Source organism: Macaca fascicularis, chromosome 10 (genome assembly GCF_037993035.2).
Source record: "Macaca fascicularis isolate 582-1 chromosome 10, T2T-MFA8v1.1".
NCBI lineage: Eukaryota > Metazoa > Chordata > Mammalia > Primates > Cercopithecidae > Macaca > Macaca fascicularis.
Window position 1 is genome coordinate 35,777,222 of NC_088384.1, and position 18,420 is coordinate 35,795,641.

The 18,420-nt window shown below is 44.6% G+C and overlaps 1 protein-coding gene and 1 pseudogene across 5 annotated transcripts in view; one reads left to right on the plus strand and one right to left on the minus strand.

Moving 5' to 3' along the window:
- Positions 1-18,144, minus strand: part of LOC135964418 (aspartate-rich protein 1-like) — an 85,352-nt gene extending 67,208 nt beyond the window's left edge. For 2 of the 5 annotated variants that reach the window (XM_065522569.2, XM_065522570.1), the window contains exons 1-9: positions 17,646-18,144; positions 11,919-11,986; positions 10,930-10,951; positions 7,825-7,913; positions 6,399-6,420; positions 3,579-3,688; positions 3,081-3,102; positions 2,737-2,778; positions 382-544 (exon numbers count right to left, since the gene is read on the minus strand). In XM_065522569.2, coding sequence (XP_065378641.1) covers positions 414-544; positions 2,737-2,778; positions 3,081-3,102; positions 3,579-3,688; positions 6,399-6,420; positions 7,825-7,913; positions 10,930-10,951; positions 11,919-11,986; positions 17,646-17,655 — 516 coding nt within the window. In that variant the 5' untranslated portion in view covers positions 17,656-18,144 and the 3' untranslated portion in view covers positions 382-413. The other 3 variants (XM_065522568.1, XM_074003199.1, XM_074003201.1) reach the window with 3 other exon arrangements.
- Positions 1-18,420, plus strand: part of LOC102125700 (phosphatidylinositol 3,4,5-trisphosphate 3-phosphatase TPTE2-like) — a 347,382-nt pseudogene that overhangs the window by 210,435 nt on the left and 118,527 nt on the right.

Genomic DNA, 18,420 nt, shown 5'->3' on the forward strand with positions numbered 1-18,420 from the left:
AGGAGGATACTGAATGTTCACACATCGAAGATATCAAACTTACACGTGGTCACAAGCATGGGAAACTGCCTGATTTTATCCATACTCAAGGTATACAAACAAGTATCACAATGTCCCAATGCACCCCTAATTCTGGACATGAAGTGTAAAACCAACGTTTTATGAAATGTTAACAATACACGGCTAAATGTTCACATGGATCCACTGAAGACCCAAGGAACCTGAATATGCAAAGCAATTCTAGGGAATACACACTCAACTGGAGGCCACACACTCCCCAATTTCAAATTACATGTAACACCTCCACTCATCCAAAGACTACAGTAGTGGCATAAAAATGAATCCATCAACCTAGGGACTTAAGAGAATCTAAACACATACCTGCAGTCAACACATTCTTTTTCAAAGAATGCCTAGAAGATGCAATGAGGCCATGTGCTGTGGCTCACACCTGTACTTCCAGCAGTTTCAGAGACCGAGTTGGGTGGACCTCTTGAGGTCAGGAGTTTCAGACCAGCTTGGCCAAAATGGTGAAATCCTATCTCTAGTAAAAATACAAAAGATATTAGTCAGGTGTGGTGGTGCACAGCAGCAATCCCAGCCACTTGGGAAGATGAGGCAGGAGAATCACTCGAAGCAATGAGGCGGAGGTGGCAGAGAGCTGAGATCTCACCACTGCACTCCAGTCTGGGTGACAGCATGAGTGGGACTGTGTCCCCAAGGGGAAAAAGGATGAGATGAGGAGTCAGCAGTCTGTTCAATTGAGCAGTCTGAAATGACTGGATAGCCACATACAAAAGAATGAAATAAGACGTTGACGTTATACAATACACAAACACAAACTCGAAATACATTAAACCCTAAACACAAGACCTAAAAGCATAAAACTGCTACAGGAAAACACAGAGTGAGCTTAAGTGAGGAAAACCTGAATCTAAGCTCACAGGATATAAAAGCAAACAACAGACAAAAGAGAAAAATAGAAAAAAAACCACTTCCAACAACAGAAGTCAAAAACTCTAGTTTTTGTTATTGACTTTACCTTACAAAAACAATCACTGCTACTCAGGCACGGTGGCTCACACCTGTAAACCCAGGACTTTGGGAGGCTGAGGTGGGTGGATCACCTGAGGTCAGGAGTTTGAGACCAGCCTGGCCAACATGGTGAAACCCCTTATCTACATACAAAAATTAGGTGGGCGTGGTGACAGTTGTCTGTAATCCCAGCTACTCAGGAAGCTGAGGCAGGAGAATCACTTGAACCCAGGAGGCAGAGGTTGCAGTGAGCCAAGATTGCACCACTGCACTCCAGTCTGGGCAACAAAGTGAGATACTGTCTCAAAAAAAAAAAAAAAAAAAAAAGAAGACGTTCAAGTGATCAACCAACATGAAAAAATGCACAACCTCAGTGCAATGCAACTCCCAAACACAATAAGATATCATCTCATGTTGGTCACAATGGGTAATTTTGCAAATCAAAACAACATGCCGGTGAGGCAGCAAAGGAAAGGGAACGCTGCTACACTCTTGGTCAATGTGAAAACTAGTTCACACTGTGCAAACCAGTTGAGAGATTCTCAAAAAACTTAAAACAGAACTACCATCAGACCCAGCAATTCCACGACACTTGGTATCTACCCAAAAGACAATAAATCATTCTATCAAAAGACACATGCTCTCCCGCATTCATGGCCATGCCATTCACAAGAACAAAGATGTGGAAGCGTCCTAGGTGACCAGCAACAGTGGATTTCAGTTTTTGTTTTTGTTTTTTTTTAATGTGGTGCATACACATCACAAAATACTACAGAGCCATAAGAAGAACACACAATCATGTCCTAAGCAGCATGGATAGACCTGGGGCTTATTATGTTTAGCAAACCAAGGCAAGAACAGCAATCCAAATACTCAAAAAAAAGAAAAAAGAAAGAAAGAAACAAACAAAAAGTCTAGAACTTGAGTGATGAATGTCAACTTACAGAACAAAACCAAAGCCAAATTTTTGAAGACAGGAAATAGTGTGATACCATCTTTTGTGGGAACTCTTGGCTTCCCCCAAAATTAGAGAACTGGGGAGAAAGAAGCCGCAGCTCAGAATCTGTGACTGGGTTGGAAGTGGAGGCTGGAAATGTGCTCAAGGTCAAACTTTCCTCCTCCCTTCAAAGGAGCCTGGAGTTTTACCAGTGAGCCTAGAGTGAATATTCACCCCGCCGTCCACCCCAGGAGATCCCTTTAAACCAGGAGCGCACAGTGAGGACAGAAACATGAATGTGCACTAACAAGTCCTGAAAGTTCAGAGGGTGATTCTCCATTTCCCCGTGGCACACAGCAGAAGAACTGTGTCTCTAGGTTCCAGGAAATGCCTGTGAGAGAGCTGTGTCCCCCAGATTCCCTTCATCACAGATGACACCCAGTGCTTAAGCCTACACCCCTTGTGACCAATCCCAAGGAGTATTGACTAATCTAAACCAAAGGCTCTGATGTTCCACAAAAAGAAAAGAGCGGGTGGACTGCAAAGAGAATCTCTCATGAACGCAGCACCCTCATAGCCCATACAGACAGTTCTTACCATGATGCCAAGAAACTGAAAACAATAAGCCAGACCTCACACACATTTCCATTTTCCTTCTGATTTCATACCCCCTCCTTCAGCCCCTCCTCACAATCAGCAGGGATAACCTGGAGGCTCCTGGGAACCTTTTCCCATTGGGTTTTTCCTGGCACATAGTTCCCTACCTGGATGAGTCTCCACATCACTTATACTCTCCAGCATCAAGTCTTTAGAAACAAAAACACCAGGATAAGTCATTAGAGAGTGTGACTCACCAACTCCTCCTACGTTAGCTGAAGCTGAATGATGGGCTTTTCTCCCAACCCAGGCTGCTTCTTCCATGATCCCCTCATCTTTCTTCTGGATTGACAAACCTTCCTACAGCTTCTTGGGCCAGAGTTCTATACTGGCAAAATCACTTTCATGAGAATCCCAAGCCTCTTTCCCAGCAGGAACCCAGAAACAGGTTTCTATACAATGAAGCTAGCAAGTTTTTCCCTCGGGAAGTGAGTTATTTCATGGTACATACCTTTTCCTTTCCAAGATCTTATCTGCAATTATATAAAAAAAACATTATGAGAATCAGATTCTGTTGTGCGCTTCACACAGATCTGTTATTCTCTTGACAATGATAAAAAACCAGAAGGCAGTACAGTGATTTAGCCATGGGTCAAAATCCCCAAAGACTAGCACAGAGGATAGCTATAGAAAAACAAGACCTCTATTCACAGAATTTACCTTTAAATTTAATTTGATATGCAAATGCACAATGCTTCATCCAAGGAGGAAAACTGGTATTGTGGAAAATGCCTCAGTATTGCAGTTGATAATGCATGCTGTCATTTAAAAGCAGCATAGTGTACCATGTATCAGTTGGGAAGACATGCTTACTGAATTCCAGCCCCACAAAGACAATAGTGTACAGTGTACATAATGTACATTGCCAGGTTTTCAAATCAAAATTAATTGAGAAGTAAAGAATCAGGAAAGCAACATTGATGTAGAAGACAAAAAAGGGGGATCTTACCTGGACATCATCATCATCATCATCACAATCAACATCACCATTATCATCGTCATCATCTTCATCTTTGCATTGTGGTGAGCATCTTAAAAACAGGCCATCCTCAGGACGAGCTGGAAGGACATAGAGGAAAGATCAGTGCACCGGTGGTTGGTGACTGTGAGTCACTCAGGGAGCTTTGCTGGATGTGGTGTATGGAGGTGGTTGATATACAAGAATGGACTGAGTTGATACTGGGCTATTCCTCTGAGTGGAAGATGGATGGCAGAGGAGGGGAGCTGGAAAGACATGAGACATGGAGACCTTGGCTTCGTACTAGAGGCATCGGGCAGCAACACAAAACAGTCAACCCAAAATGGAACTAAAATGCACACTGAGGGTCAATGGAAGAGTGCCTTCCTGCCTCTCAAATGTTTTGAAACTCTTCTAAACAAACAGCCATTAATTAGTGTATTCAAGACCATGTCAGTACACTAGAATCTAATCATGCTGATACTACATTTAGCATCTGTTTTAAAGGATTTATTACTTGATTAAAAGCCTATTTTAGGGGTGAAATGGACTCAATTTTACCCAAAGCACTCTATTCTATTAATCACACATTCTTTTTCATAGAGATCATTAAAAAATTCAATATTAAAACGCTACAATTAAAAATAGTCATGATTTCCCATTTGTAAGTCTTATTCTAGAACGACTTCTACACACCCTTTTGGGGCCCTGTCATCAGGGGCTTCAGCACCTCCTGTGTGACTCTCCCTGGGGAGATTCCCTAAAAATCAAGCTTCATTCAAACAGGCCAAGCTCACACAGCCAGCTCTACTTACACCAGTGAAGCTGAGAGACATGACTTTGACCACTTTCTGCCATGAAGATAAGTTTAAAAGTTCAAATACACATTATCTACTGAAATGAGGAAATGTATACCAATAGAAATGAACAAATTCATGAAAAAATGTACACGAGTATGGGGGTGATTTTTGGTTAACTAGCTTACATAAAAATTATTTTTTTGGCCGAGTACTCTGGCTCACACCTGTAATCCCAGCACTTTGGGAGGCTGAGGCAGGGGGATGACCTGAGGTCAGGAGGTCATGACCAGCCTGGCCAACATGGTGAAACCCCATTTCTACTAAAAATACAAAAAGTTAGCCAGGCATGGTGGTGAGCGCCTGTGATCCCAGCTACTCAGGAGTCTCAGGCAGGAGAATTGCTTGAACCTGGGAGGCAGATGTTACAGTGAGCTGAGATCATGCCATTGCACTCCAGCCTGGGCAAGAAGAGTGAACCTCCATATCTATCTCTATCTCTCTCTCTCTCTCTCTCTCTCTCTCTCTCTCTCTCTCCCCCCCCGTCTCTCTCTCTCTCTCTCTCTATATATATATATATATATATGATGCCTATTCATTCAGACATACAAAATATTGGTATAGGAAATCAAAAATTCTTATCAGTCATGTTACATCTAACTTATCAGCTGTCAACATGAAGATCCTAGCAAATAAGGAAGGTACAAATAAGTGGAAAGGCATCCTGTATTCATGGATAGGAAGACTAAACCTGACTAACACACAATACTACACAATGATCTACAGACTCACAACAATTACTATCAAACTGGTAACACCCATCAGTGGAGAAATGGAAAAGATAATCTTACAATTTTAATGAATTTTATGTGCCTTATGTAACCATGATGACGTTAAAAAAATAGTGTTATAGGATGCAGGTTCATGAGATTGAAATGCACACACACACACACACAAAATACAGAAATACAGAGAGTTTGTTTCTAGCATAGGGGCACTCATAAGTTTCACAGATATAGAGAGCCCAGAATTAAATGCACACATATACAGTAAATTGATCTTCAACAAAGGTGTCAAAAATACACAATCGGGGGAAAGGAAAGCCTCTTCAACAAATGATGGTAAAACTGCACATTCTCATTCAAATGAAGAAATAGAATGCTGATAGAGTCCTCAAGGTTGTGCTTCTCCCTCCATTTCCAAGACACTGGAGCTTTTGCACTGAGCCCAGATTGAATTTTCATTCTGTCCTCCATGCCGAGGAAGAGCTCTTGATACCAGAGGTAAGCAGGGAAAAACAGACAAATGAGTGTGCTGCCAGGAAACTTAACAGTTCGTAAGGTGAGGATCAATCTCTCCTATGCCTCTGGGCACACCACAGAATTTTGTCTCCAGCATTAGGTAACTGCCTGTGATAGAACTCTGTCCTAAACTAAAGGCTTTGAGATTTTGCAGTGGCAGAGGGAGGAAAGAGCAGGTGTTCTAAAAAGATCATCTTTAAATAATAAATAAGAAGAGGTGATCAAAAACACAGGATACTCAAAATCTCATAAACTCAAAAGAACAAACTTCACTTACGTTTACTTTTTCTTTTTCTCTTTCTACACCCTCCCTCAGCCTCCCAAGCAGCAGGTATAACATGAAGGCTCCTGGAAATGCTGTGTTATTAGACCGCACTTGAAATCTTCTTACTTACCTAGAAAGGTATACTCTTCCCTGCTGAGATTCTCGAGAATCCACTCTTTAGAACGACCAACATCAGGATAAATCAGGGAGAGGTGCACTCACTACTCCGCCTCCAGGTGAAGACACAACGGCTTACACAAAATCTCCTGGTTGGTCCTCTGGGCTCACACACATTTCTACAGCCCCTCTGGTCATACGTGTACACTTGCAAAATCATTTGCTCTCACCAGATCCCCAATATTGTTTAACAGGAACCCAGATTAAGGTTTCTATATATTAAAGCCAGCAAGTCTGTTTCTCAGAAAGTGAGTTAGTTCAAGGTACATACCCAGGACAGGTGATGGTAAAATCTGCAATGAGACAAAAGAAGATGCCATGAGGATCAGATCAATTCTGCTGCACCCCTTACACAGATCTGTGAGTCTCTTGATGACTTCAGAAAACTACCTGTGAAACAGTGGTGAGTCAAATTCAAAGGCCAAACATTCTAGAATAGAGGACACTCATGGAAAAGACAAGAGCTTTTCCCACAAAATTTATCCTTGACGTTGATTTAGGTTGGTAAATGCACAATGCCTAATCCAAGGAGAAAAACTGGTGTGGAGGAAAACATCTCTGCATTACAGTTGGTGATGGATGCTGTCCTTCAAAAACATCATAGTGTGTCGTGTATTAGATGAAAGGAAACTGCCACTGAACTCCATCCTCACAAAGAGAATAGTGTGTGTCGTACATAATGTGCCTTGTCATATTATTATATCAAAATTAATTGAGAAGGAAAGAAATCAGATGAAGGAAATAATGTATACAGTGGTCCATTTTTAACACAAAGTGCCTTGAACCGGTTTAGGTCAGCAAAGGATAGAAGAAATAGGATGTGCCAGGCTCCTGATTGGATGGGCAATACCTGCTCATTGGGGCCCCTCTCCTCCCCATTTAGTTGCCCTCACTTCAACCAAAGAAGATTAGTCTAAGATGAAAGTTTACTAGCCAGAAAATAGCTCGTTTTGTCTGTTCTTCTCAGCCTGCCCAGCTACTTAGGTCATAAGTCAAATACTTGAAGTACCCCTGAGCTGACTAGGATAGCAATGCATTGTGGGCTGCAACAAAATGCAGTAAGACAACTCTAGAAAAATACCTAAAGTCTCTCCCCAAAAATCAATAGGCAACACCTGGGAAGATTGTGACCCCACAGTTCTCAGCCTATGAGGAACCAGGGGAGGGACCTGCACACTAGGGGATAAATTGCTTGTGGAAAGTGTGCTGGGTGTGTCTGCCCATCAGACACCGGATCTTGCAACACTGTCATTAAAAGTCTCACTTTCTGCCAGGTGGAATGGCTCACACCTGTAATCCCAACACTTTGGGAAGCTGAGGTGGGCAGATTACCTGAGGTCTGGAGTTCGAGACCAGTCTGGCCAACATGCTGAAACACCATCTCCACTGAGAATACAAAAATTAGCTGGGCATGGGGACACATGCGTGTAATCCCAGCTACTCGGGAGGTTGTGGCAGGAGAATTCATTGAGCCCAGGAGATGGAGCTGAGATTGCACCACTGCACTCCGGCCTGGCAAACTGAGTGAGACTCTGTCTCAAAAAGGAAAAAAAAAAAAAAAAAAAAAAAAGGAAAGAAAATCTCACTCTTGCTGTTTTTCAGCTCCCTGAGTCCATTCTTTGGGTTTGGACTGGTGAGTTTGTTTCTCACATCAGAAAACCAACATTTCCTTACAAGACAAAGAAAGGTGTTCTTACCTGGACATCATCATCACCATCATCATCACCCCAGTCATCATCTTCACTTGGTGGTAGGCATACTAAACTCAGGTTGTCCATAGAAAAAGCTGGAAGGACACAAGAAAGATCAGTGCACCGATGGTTGGTGACTGTGAGTCACTCAGGGAGCTTTTCTGGATGTGGTGTATGGAGGTGGTTGATTAACAAGCATGAACTGAGTTGATGCTGGGCTATTCCCCTGAGTGGAAGAGGGATGGCAAAGGAGGGGATCAGGAAAGACATGAGACATGGAAGCCTTGGCCTTGTACTAAAGACATCATGCAGCAACACAAAACAGTCAACCCAAAATGGAAATAAAGCACACACTAAGGGTCAATGGAAGAATGCCTTCCTCCGTCTCAAATGTTTTGAAACTCTACGAAACAAACAGCATTTTCTTAATGTATTCAAGACTGTGTAAGTACATTAGGACCCAGTTATGCTGGTACTACATGTAGCATCTGTTTTAAAGGATTAGTTACTTAATTTATTGGTGAAAAGGATTCAATTTTACCCAAATTACTCTGCTCTACTGATCACACAGTTTTGTTTGTTTGTTTGTTTGTTCATTTGTTAGTTTGTTTGTTTCTGAAATGGAGTCTCACTCTGTCATCCAGGCTGGAGTACTGTGGCACGATATTGGATCACTGCAAGCTCCACCTCCTGGGTTCACACCATTCTCCTATTTTAGACTCTGGAGTAGCTGGGACTACAGGCACCCGACACCACGCCTGGCTAATTTTTTTTGTATTTTCAGTAGAGACGGGATTTCACCATGTTATCCAGGATGGTCTCCATCTCCTGACCTCATAATCTGCCCACCGCAGCCTCCCAAAGTGCTGGGATTACAGGCATGAGTCACTACACCAGACAGATCACAATTTCTTTTTCATAGAGGTCATTTAAAAAATTAAGTATTAAAATGCTAAAATGAAAAATAGTCATGATTTCCTCTTTGTAAGTCTTCTTCTGGAACCATGGTGTGTGCACACAATTTTTTGGGTTCCTGTGATCAAGGGCTTCAGCAGCTCTGTGTCGCTCTCCCTCAGGAGATTCCCTAAAGATCAGGCTTCATTCAAACAGGCCAAGTTCACACAGCCTGCGCAACCTACACCAGCGAAGCTGAGAGACATGACTCTGAAAACTTTCTGCCATGAGGATAAGTTTCCAGGTTCAAATATACATGAGCTACTGAAATGAGGAAATGCATACCAATAGAAAATGAGCAAAATCATGAAAAACTGTCCCTGATCATGGGGGTGATTTTTGGTTAACTAGCATACATAATATTTTTTATTTGATGCATAATCATTCAGACAGACAAAAGATTGGCAAAAGATACAAATTTGACCAGGCACGGTGGCTCATGCTCGTAATCCTAGCACTTTGGGAGGCCAAGGTGGGTGGATCATGAGGTCAAGAGATCAAGACCATCCCGGCCAACAAGGTAAAATTACATCTCTACTAAAACAACAAAAATTAGCTGGATGTGGTGGCATGCATCTGTAGACCCAGCTACTCAGGAGGATAAGGCAGGAGAATCACTTGAACCCGGGAGGTGGAGGTGGCAGTGAGCAGAGATCATATCACTGCACACCTGTATGGTCACAGAGTGAGACTCTGTCTCAAAAACAAAAAACCAAAAAAAGAAATCACAAATTCATATCAGTCACATTAAATCTAACTAATCAGCTGTCATCATAAAGATTCTAGAAAGTAAAGAACATAGAAATAAGTTGAAAGGCTTCCCATATTCATGGATAGGAAGACTAAACCTAACTAACACACAATACTACACACATGATCTACAGACTAACAACAACAGCTACCAAATTGGCAATAGCCATCTGTGCAGAAATGGAAAAGATAATACTAATATTTTAATGAACTTTTATGTGCCTCAAATAGCCATGGCAACATTGAAAAATAAGAGTGTTGGAAGATGCACATTCATGAGATTGAAATCTAAAAATAAAAATTAAAAAAAAAAAACAGAAAAATTCAGACAGCATGCTTCTACTGTGGGGGGCACCCATAAGTATCACAGATATAGAATCGAGAGCACAGAATTAAATGCATACATACAGAGTCAGCTGATCTTCAACAAAAGTGCCAAGAATACACAATGGGGAAAGGAAAACGACTTCCACAAATGATGGTAAAACTGCATATTCTCATTCACATGAAGAAATGGAATACTGACAGTGTGCTCAAGGCTGTGTTTCTCCCTCCATTTCTAAGACACTGGAGCTTTTCAGTGAGCCCACAGTGAATTTTCATTCTGTCCTCCATGCCCAAGGAGATGTCTTGATACCAGAGGTAAACAGCAAGGACAGAAAAATGAATGTGCTGCCATGAAAACTATGTTCATAATGTATGGATCAATCTCTCCTATGCATCTGGGCACACCGCAGCAGAGTTTTATATTCAGGATTAAGTAACTGCCTGTGACAGAACTGTGTCCCAAACCAAAGGCTCTGATATTTTGCAGTGGCACAGGCAGAAAAGAACAGGTATTCTCTGAAAACTCATGTTTAAATAATAAACCAAGAACAGGTGATTGAAAACACAGGATACTCAAAAGCCCATGAACATACTACTCCTCACCATGATGACATTAAACTCTGAAAATAACAAACGCGGCTTATATTAACTTTTTCTTTTTCTCTTTCTATTCCCTCCCTAAGCCTCCCAAGCAGCAGGTATAACATGAAGGTTCTTGGAAATGCTGTTTTATTAGACCCCATCTGATGTCTTGTTGCCTACCTGGAAAGGCATCCTCTTCCCTGCTGAGATTTTCCAGAATCCACTCTCTAGAACCACCAACATCAGGATAAGTCAGTGAGAGGTGCACTCACTTCTCCTCCTCCCAGTGAAGACTCACTGGCTCACATAAAATCTCCTGGTTGGTCCTCTAGGTTCACACACATTAATACAGCCGCTCTGGTCATAGCTATACACTTGCAAAATCATTTTCTCTCACCAGACCCCCAACATTTTTTAACAGGAATCCAGATTAAGGTTTCTATATATTCAAGCCAGCAAAGTTGTTTCTCAGAAAATGAGTTAGTTCAAGGTACGTACCCAGGACAGGTGATGGTAAAATCTGCAATGAGACAAAAGAAGATGCTATGAGGATCAGATCAATTCTGCTGCCCCCTTACACAGATCCGTTCGTCTGTTGATGACTTCAGAAAACTACTTTTGAAACAGTGGTTGAGTCTATGTCAAAGACAAAACACTCTAGCATAGAGAACAAGCATGGAAAAGACAAGAGCTTTTCTCACAGAATTTCTTTGAAGTTTATTTAGATTGGTAAACTCACAATGCCTAATTCGAAGAGGAAAACTGGTGTGGATGAAAATGCCTCTGCATTACAGTTGATGATGGATGCTGTCATTCAAAAACATCCTACCATGTCATGTATTAGATGGGAAGACATTCCCAGTGAACTCCACCCCAAGAAGGACTATTGTGTATGTTGTACATAATGTGTCCCATCATATCCTTATACCAAAATTAATTGAGAGGGAAAGAAATCAGGTGAAGGAAATAGTGTATACAGTGGTCCATTTTTAAGACAAAGTGTCTTGAAGTTGTTTAGCTCAGTAAAGCACAGAAGAAATACTAGGCTCATGGTTGGATGGGCAATGCTGGCTTGTTGGGTCCCCCTTCCACCTCGCTTAGTTGTCCTCACTTTAACAATGAAGTACAGTCTAAGTTAAAATTTTACTAGCCTGCAAAATAGCTTGCTTGGTCTGTTCTTCTCAGCCTGCCCAGCTACTTAGGTCATAAGTCAAATACTTGAAGAGCTCCTAAGCTGACTAGGATGGCAATGAATTGTGGGCTTCCACAAAATGCAGTAAGACAACCATAAATATATATATATATATATAAAATATATATATTTATATTTATATATATATATATATATCTTGCAAGACCATCATTAAAATTCTCACTTTCTCTGTTCTGCAGGCCTCTGAGTCCATTCTTTGGGTTTCAATGGGTGAGTTTGTTTCTCACATCAGGAAAGTACCATTTCCTTAGAATGCAAAGAAAGGGAGTCTTACCTGGGCATCATCATTATCTTCCTCACTTGGTGGTAGAGATTTTAAACGCAGGCTGTCCTCAGGGTGGCCTAAAAGGACACAGAGTTAATGTCAGTGCCCTGGTGGTTGGAAACTGTGGGTCCCTCAGGGAGCTTTGCTGGATGTGGCATATGGAGCGCGGGACTGAAGATTCTGAGACCATCTCAGAGAAACAACTATGTTCAAGTAGTGAGCATGAGGGAGTCTCACCAGATATCTCGCATCTTAGTCAGTGCCTGGACCTAATAAGACTCTGCATTCCCAAGTCAAAGACCAAGGCTTTGATGTTTGCTGTGACATAGACAGGAAAAACTGATCTTCTGGTAACCATTAAACACCAGAGCAAGAAAAAAAATGGTTACAAACACAGCACACAAAACCCATGGAGGCAAATGACCTCATCTCTATCTTATTAAAATACAAAAGGAACAAGTCACACTTCTACACATATTTCCTTTGGTTCTGATTTCATTGCCCTTTTCCTGATTTCCAAAGCAACAAGTGTCACCCAACTGCTCCCAGAGATCCTCCTAGACTATCATGCTCTACCTGCAGGTCTGCCTCAATGCAGCTGCCCTCATGGATGGTGTCCATTGGCCAATCTTTAGAGACAAAAACTCCACAAGAAGTTATTCCAAAGGGCAACTTGCCCACCCTCCTACTCCAGGTGAGGCCACACTGGGTTGTACGAGATCACTCTGCCCTTCCCGCGGTGTTGTCAGACTCTCCCTGGACTCTGGGGAGTCAGAGGTCTCTAGAAAGGCATTGTTCACACTTGCCAGCCTTCAAGTGAGAAAGAGGAACTGAAGGAACCACCCTTCAACTTTTTCCTTCCAATGGCCCATTATAGGTCTCACCTCCAATCTCACAGCCCTGAGATTCCCACTTTAAGGTGCACGCTTTGAGTTAGAGGAGTTCAATAATCAGCCCCTCAGCCAGGCTTACAGCAGATGTGAAAGAACATTCTGCGGGGATGGAAATCTCTCTGCTGCATGAACAGAAGGCTACTGGGGGATTGCATGGTGGCTGTTGAGATGAAGTTCTGAATTTTTTTTTTTTTTCCGAGACAGAGTTTCACTCTTGCTGCCCAGGCTGGAGTACAATGGCATGATCTCGGCTCACTGCAACCTCTGCCTCCCGGACTCAGGCGATTCTTCTGTCTCAGTCTCCTGAGTAGCCGGGTTCACAGGCATGCACCACCACACATGGGCTAATTTTTGCATTTTTAGTAGAGATGGGGTTTCACCATGTTGGCCAGGTTGGTCTCGAACTCCTGACCTCAGCTGATCCACCCGCCCCGGCCTCCCACAGTGCTGGAATTACAGGTATGAGACGCCATGCCCAGCCCTGAACTTTTAATTGTAAATATTTAAATGTATTTAAATATGAAGAGGCACATATATGACCGAGAACCGCACTAGATGGCACAGGAGACACAGACATGAGGAAGACATGACTCCCCTCGCCTGGTGTTTTCTTGCAAAATACTTCGCAGCTCTGCTCCTACCATACATTTATGGTTACTTAGTGAACATCTGCAAAAGGTCCAGTCACTGTGTGGGGCTGGGGATATAACAATGAGGACAACATCCAGATCCAGAGGGATGCCAGCAGGGGGGACACATGCACACAAGGGAAGAGCGTGGCCCTGCACACCCTGTCTAGACAGGATCAGAGCAGCAGGAGCCGAGGGCCAGAGGCACCTCACTGTCCTCAAGAGCTCAACCTCATCTCCAGGGACCCTGACTCAGAAGCTGGGGCAGGCTCCAGGATTGGTGTAGGGCTCAACAGGCTGGACAGACTGAGAAGGGAACATTTCCACACCTGCGCTAGATCCCAGCCCAGGGCTGACCTAGAACTCATCCCAGGGATGTGTTCACTGCAATGCCCATGGGGCCTAACAGGTTCTCCCCAGGACTGACCTCTGGGATAAGGACTAATGAGGAAGACACAGTCACTGCCCTGGCAGGAAATGCCCATAGCCAGGGTTCCTCTATCCAACCTGTGGGAAGACACAACACAGATAGAGTTTGACACTGAAGATTCCAAACCTTCTATAAAATAAATGGAAACTGATGTGTTCTGGATTCCACAGAAGAGTTGCAAGGATGAGCTGGACTCTGGAATCAGTCACCATCCCTTTGCTGAGCTCCTGGTGCACTGGAACTCACGTCCCTCCCCACCTCCCCTGCTACTCGGGAGTGCTGTAGCTACAGGCCCAGGGTTAGGGGGTCTGTCCCATTGAAACACATTTCAGCCAGGCACGGTGGCTCACACCTGTAATCCCAGCATTTTGGGAGGCCAAGGCGAGTGGATCACCTGATGTCAGGAGTTCGAGACCAGCCTGGCCAACATGCAGAAACCTCGTCTCTATTACAAATACAAAAATTAGCTGGGCATGCTGGCCCATGCCTGTAATTCCAGCTACTCAGCAGACTCAGGCAGGAGAATTACTTGAACTTGGGAGGTGGACATTGCAGTGAGCTGAGATCGCACCACTGCACTCCAGCGAATGAGATCGCACCACTCACTCCAGAGTGAGACTCCATCTCAAAAAATAAAAGAAAAAGGAAGACCACACACACACATTTCTGGGCCAGAAAACCCTTGGCCAACAGTGTCTCCTCAAGGACCATCCCTCAAGTGACTTCCAGAAGAGGTGAAAAAGAAAAACTCATCTGTTCCAGCCCCAGGAATATCAGGCCTGGGACCTGTCTGTGTCTGTCCTGACCCTGAAGTCCATCCCTGCTGACTTGTGTCCTGTCTGCTCTGTGTCAGACAAGTGGGGACCTGATTCCTGTTCTGACCCCTCACCAATTTCTGCTGGTGTCACGGCCATCATTGCACAAAGAGATGGAGATGACAAGAGAAAGCAATGAAACTCCATTCTTGAGGCATTTAGGATGATGTCCACACCATGCTCTCGGCAGGCAGGCAGGCCAGGTCCTGCTCACTCCTACTCAGAAGGGGTCTCACTGGTATGAGTACTCACCCTGTGATATTTCTCCTCGGCTCTTCCCTTTTTTCTTTTTTTTGAGACGGAGTCTAGCTCAGTCACTCAGGCTGGAGTGCAATGGTTCGATCTCGGCTCACTGTAACCTCTGCCTCCTGGGTACAAGTGGTTCTGATGCCTCAGCCTCCTGAGTAGCTGGCATTACAGGCACCTGCCACCACTCCCAGCTCATTTTTGCATTTTCAGTAGAGATAGGGTTTCACCAGGTTGCCCAGGCTGGTTTCGAACTCCTAACCTCAGACAATCCATCCACCTCCTAATTTTTTTTTTTTTTTAAGTTCTGCGATACATGTGCAGGATGTACAGGTTGCTTACATGGGTAAAAGTGTGCCATGGTGCCTTGCTGCACCTGTTAACCCATCACCTAAGTATTAAGTCCTGCATGCATTAGCTGTTTATCCAGATGCTCTCCCTTCCCCTGCCCACTGACAGGCCCCAGTGTGTGTCATTCGCCTCTCTAACACTGTACGTATGCTAAGACCACTCCCTTGCTGATGACAATTCTAAGTGATGGGTCACGGGGACTCTCTTGTCTGTTTTTGTCTGGAGAGACTGCGTGGCTTCAGGTTCCTGATAGGAGTGAGGTCCTGGAGTGCAGTGTGAGAAACAGATGGCTCAGTGAAGAGCTGTGATCATCCACTAGAGTCCCTGGAGACAGCCATATCATTTAGACGGTGTGGGTATGTGTGCAGGAGGGCTGGAAGGTAGCTAGGGGTGAATCAATGTGTAGTGATTGTGAGTGTGTCTGTAAATGTGTGTTTTATCCCTAAAATGTGGCCCCACATGCCCAGCACAGTACAAGTGTCACTTTTCTTGAATTGCTGACCTATGTGGTCCTCTCACCTCAGCCTCCCAAGTCATGTCATTCTTCTAATAGAAAGGAAGAGAAACTTCAGCACCACCATACTCTTTACATAAATGACCTCTTTCTTCCCTCACCACAGCTGTACCTGAAAGTCAGTTTAATATCCCTACTCCTTAGATGGAGAGCGTGCAGAAAGGAGTGAACCCAGATTTTGACCTCCTGAATGGAAGAGGCAAAAGTGAACCCAGAAATGGGTCCCAATGTTGATGGTCTGTATGACTCAACTGTGTCATCACTCAGGCTTGGTGATAAGACCCCACACCTGGGAGTTCCAGCACGTATGTGTGCCCCTGGAACTGTGTGGCCCATAAGCTGCCAAACTTTGCCCATCATCAACTGGGGCCCTAGTGGTCACATAACCCTGGGTAGCAAAAGGTACAGAAAACAAGAGATGTTGGCATGGACATTACTGTGAAATACACATAGAAAGCCCACAGGCTTCTGGTCAGCTCACAGATTCTGAGAAGTGTAAGGGATCATGTAGAACAGTGCAGGTCAACATCTGTCAGTGCTGGGCTCATTCCTCAGCACTTGGTCAAAGCAGGGAAGATCAGGAAGATACTGCATTGTATTTCATAATACGACTACCTCAAACCTTAGAAATGCTCCAATCCATGGCTGGGTGTGGTGGCTCAAACCTGTAATCCCAGCATTTTGGGAGGCCGAGGTAGTAGATCACCTGAGGTCAGGAGTTTGAGACCAGCCTGGCCAACATGGTGAAAGCCTGTCTCTACTAAAAATGCAAAAATTAGCCAGGCATGGTGGCCCATACCTGTAATCACAGCCACTTGGGAGACTGAGGCTGCAGAATCGCTTGAACCTGAGAGGTGGAGGTTGCAGTGAGCTAAGATTGAGCCACTGCACACTCCAGCCTGGGTGACAGTGAGACTCTGTCTCCAAAAAATAAAGAAATAAATAAAAAGAGATGCTCCAATCCATAGCAGACAGACAAGGGCCAGTGCCACATCAGAACTCAGGACAACATTATCATTAGCCTGGTGCCCATCACCCTCACTGGAGACCTCCTGCACAGCTAGGTGAGTGAGGCTCAGCACTCACCAGGTACTGATCCCTGTGATGGACTGTCCCACTGTCGGGGGCTGGGGCGAGCATGAGCAGCCACTGACTCAGTGGACGCACACACAGTGCAAAGAAATGGAAGATGTGGGCTGGGCGCGGTGGCTCATGCATATAATCCCAGCACTTTGGGAGGCTGAGGCAGGTGGATCACAAGGTGAGGAAATTGTGGCCGTTCTGGCGAACACGGTGAAACCCCGTCTCTACTAAAAATACAAAAACATAACCAGGTGTAGTGGCGGGCAACTGTAGTCCCTATTCAGGAGGCTGAGGTCAAAGAATCACTTGTACCCAGGAAACACAGGTTGCAGTGATCTGAGATCACACCACTGCACTCCAGCCAGGGCAACAGACCAAGACTCCATCTAAATAAATAAATAAATACATAAAAATTTGAAAAAATAAGCTACCTTAAGGGATGGTAGAAAAGAAACAATCTGACCCTTACCTGATTCCTCTATTTAGGTACCAAACTGGCCAGATACGTAAGCTAGAGAATGGGATGGGGATTCCAAAATTGGGGTATTTGAATTTTCATTGCAAAAAGGGCTCTCCCTTTTCTAGATCAAAAAAGCCTCAATGACAAAGACAAGAGGCAGAGTCAGCTTTTCCCCCATGCCCCAGATCTGGGAAAGCTGGCTATGGGCAGGAGGGAGCTGGAAGCTGAGGATGTCTCTGGGGATGAGGCTATGGGAAGGGGGTGAGGGTGGCCATAGCTGTGCCAGTAAGTAAACGGCACCCGTGGCTTTTTTACCTGTGGGCATCTTTTGGTTGCTGCTGTGCTGCAGTTCGTCGCCCTCTGTGGCTCCCACATCCAGCTTGCCGGGCTCTACAGTATGGATTCTGATGTTGCAGCAGCCACAGCCTCATAAATAACAGATTCATAACAGGGCGCCACCTTCCCCCTGCACCAGCTACAGGTGGAGTCGATACAACAGGTCAGTACACACCCCATGGGGCACCCACAGTCCTCTCCACTCCTGCCTGAGACTTCGATGAAACTGAAATGGTGCTGTCCTAGCAGCCACACTACTGAAGCTGGCACAACACTTGTAGAAGCAGCCTGACCCCAGGCAGATCTGGGGCCTCAGCCCTTACTCTGCCGCCACCTCCCAAACTGGCTGATCTATGAGGTCGGGGACCTGCTGTCTTCTTTGAAAAATAAATGAACACGACAAGCGCCGAGAGGCACAAAAACTGCCTTGAGACAGCACAGTCGGAGCTCCTCCTCCTTCCACTACCAGCTACCGACTGAGGGTTGCTGGCCCTGGCTGATGCCTATAACCACAAAGCTTCCTATGTCACCTGCTTACCAGGAAACAGCCAGGTCAGGCTAGTGACTCACAATGTCCAGCCCCACAGCCCCACACAATGCCTCACAATGCCCATCCCTGCTGCTGCCCACCTTGTGGCCACCCTGCCCCTCTGTGGTGACGGCACTACTCAGCCTTTTATTCACCCTGGGCTGCCTGAGCTTTCTAGTCCTGAGGAAAGTGCGGGGGAGTTATTACTGGAAGTCACCCTTGGCA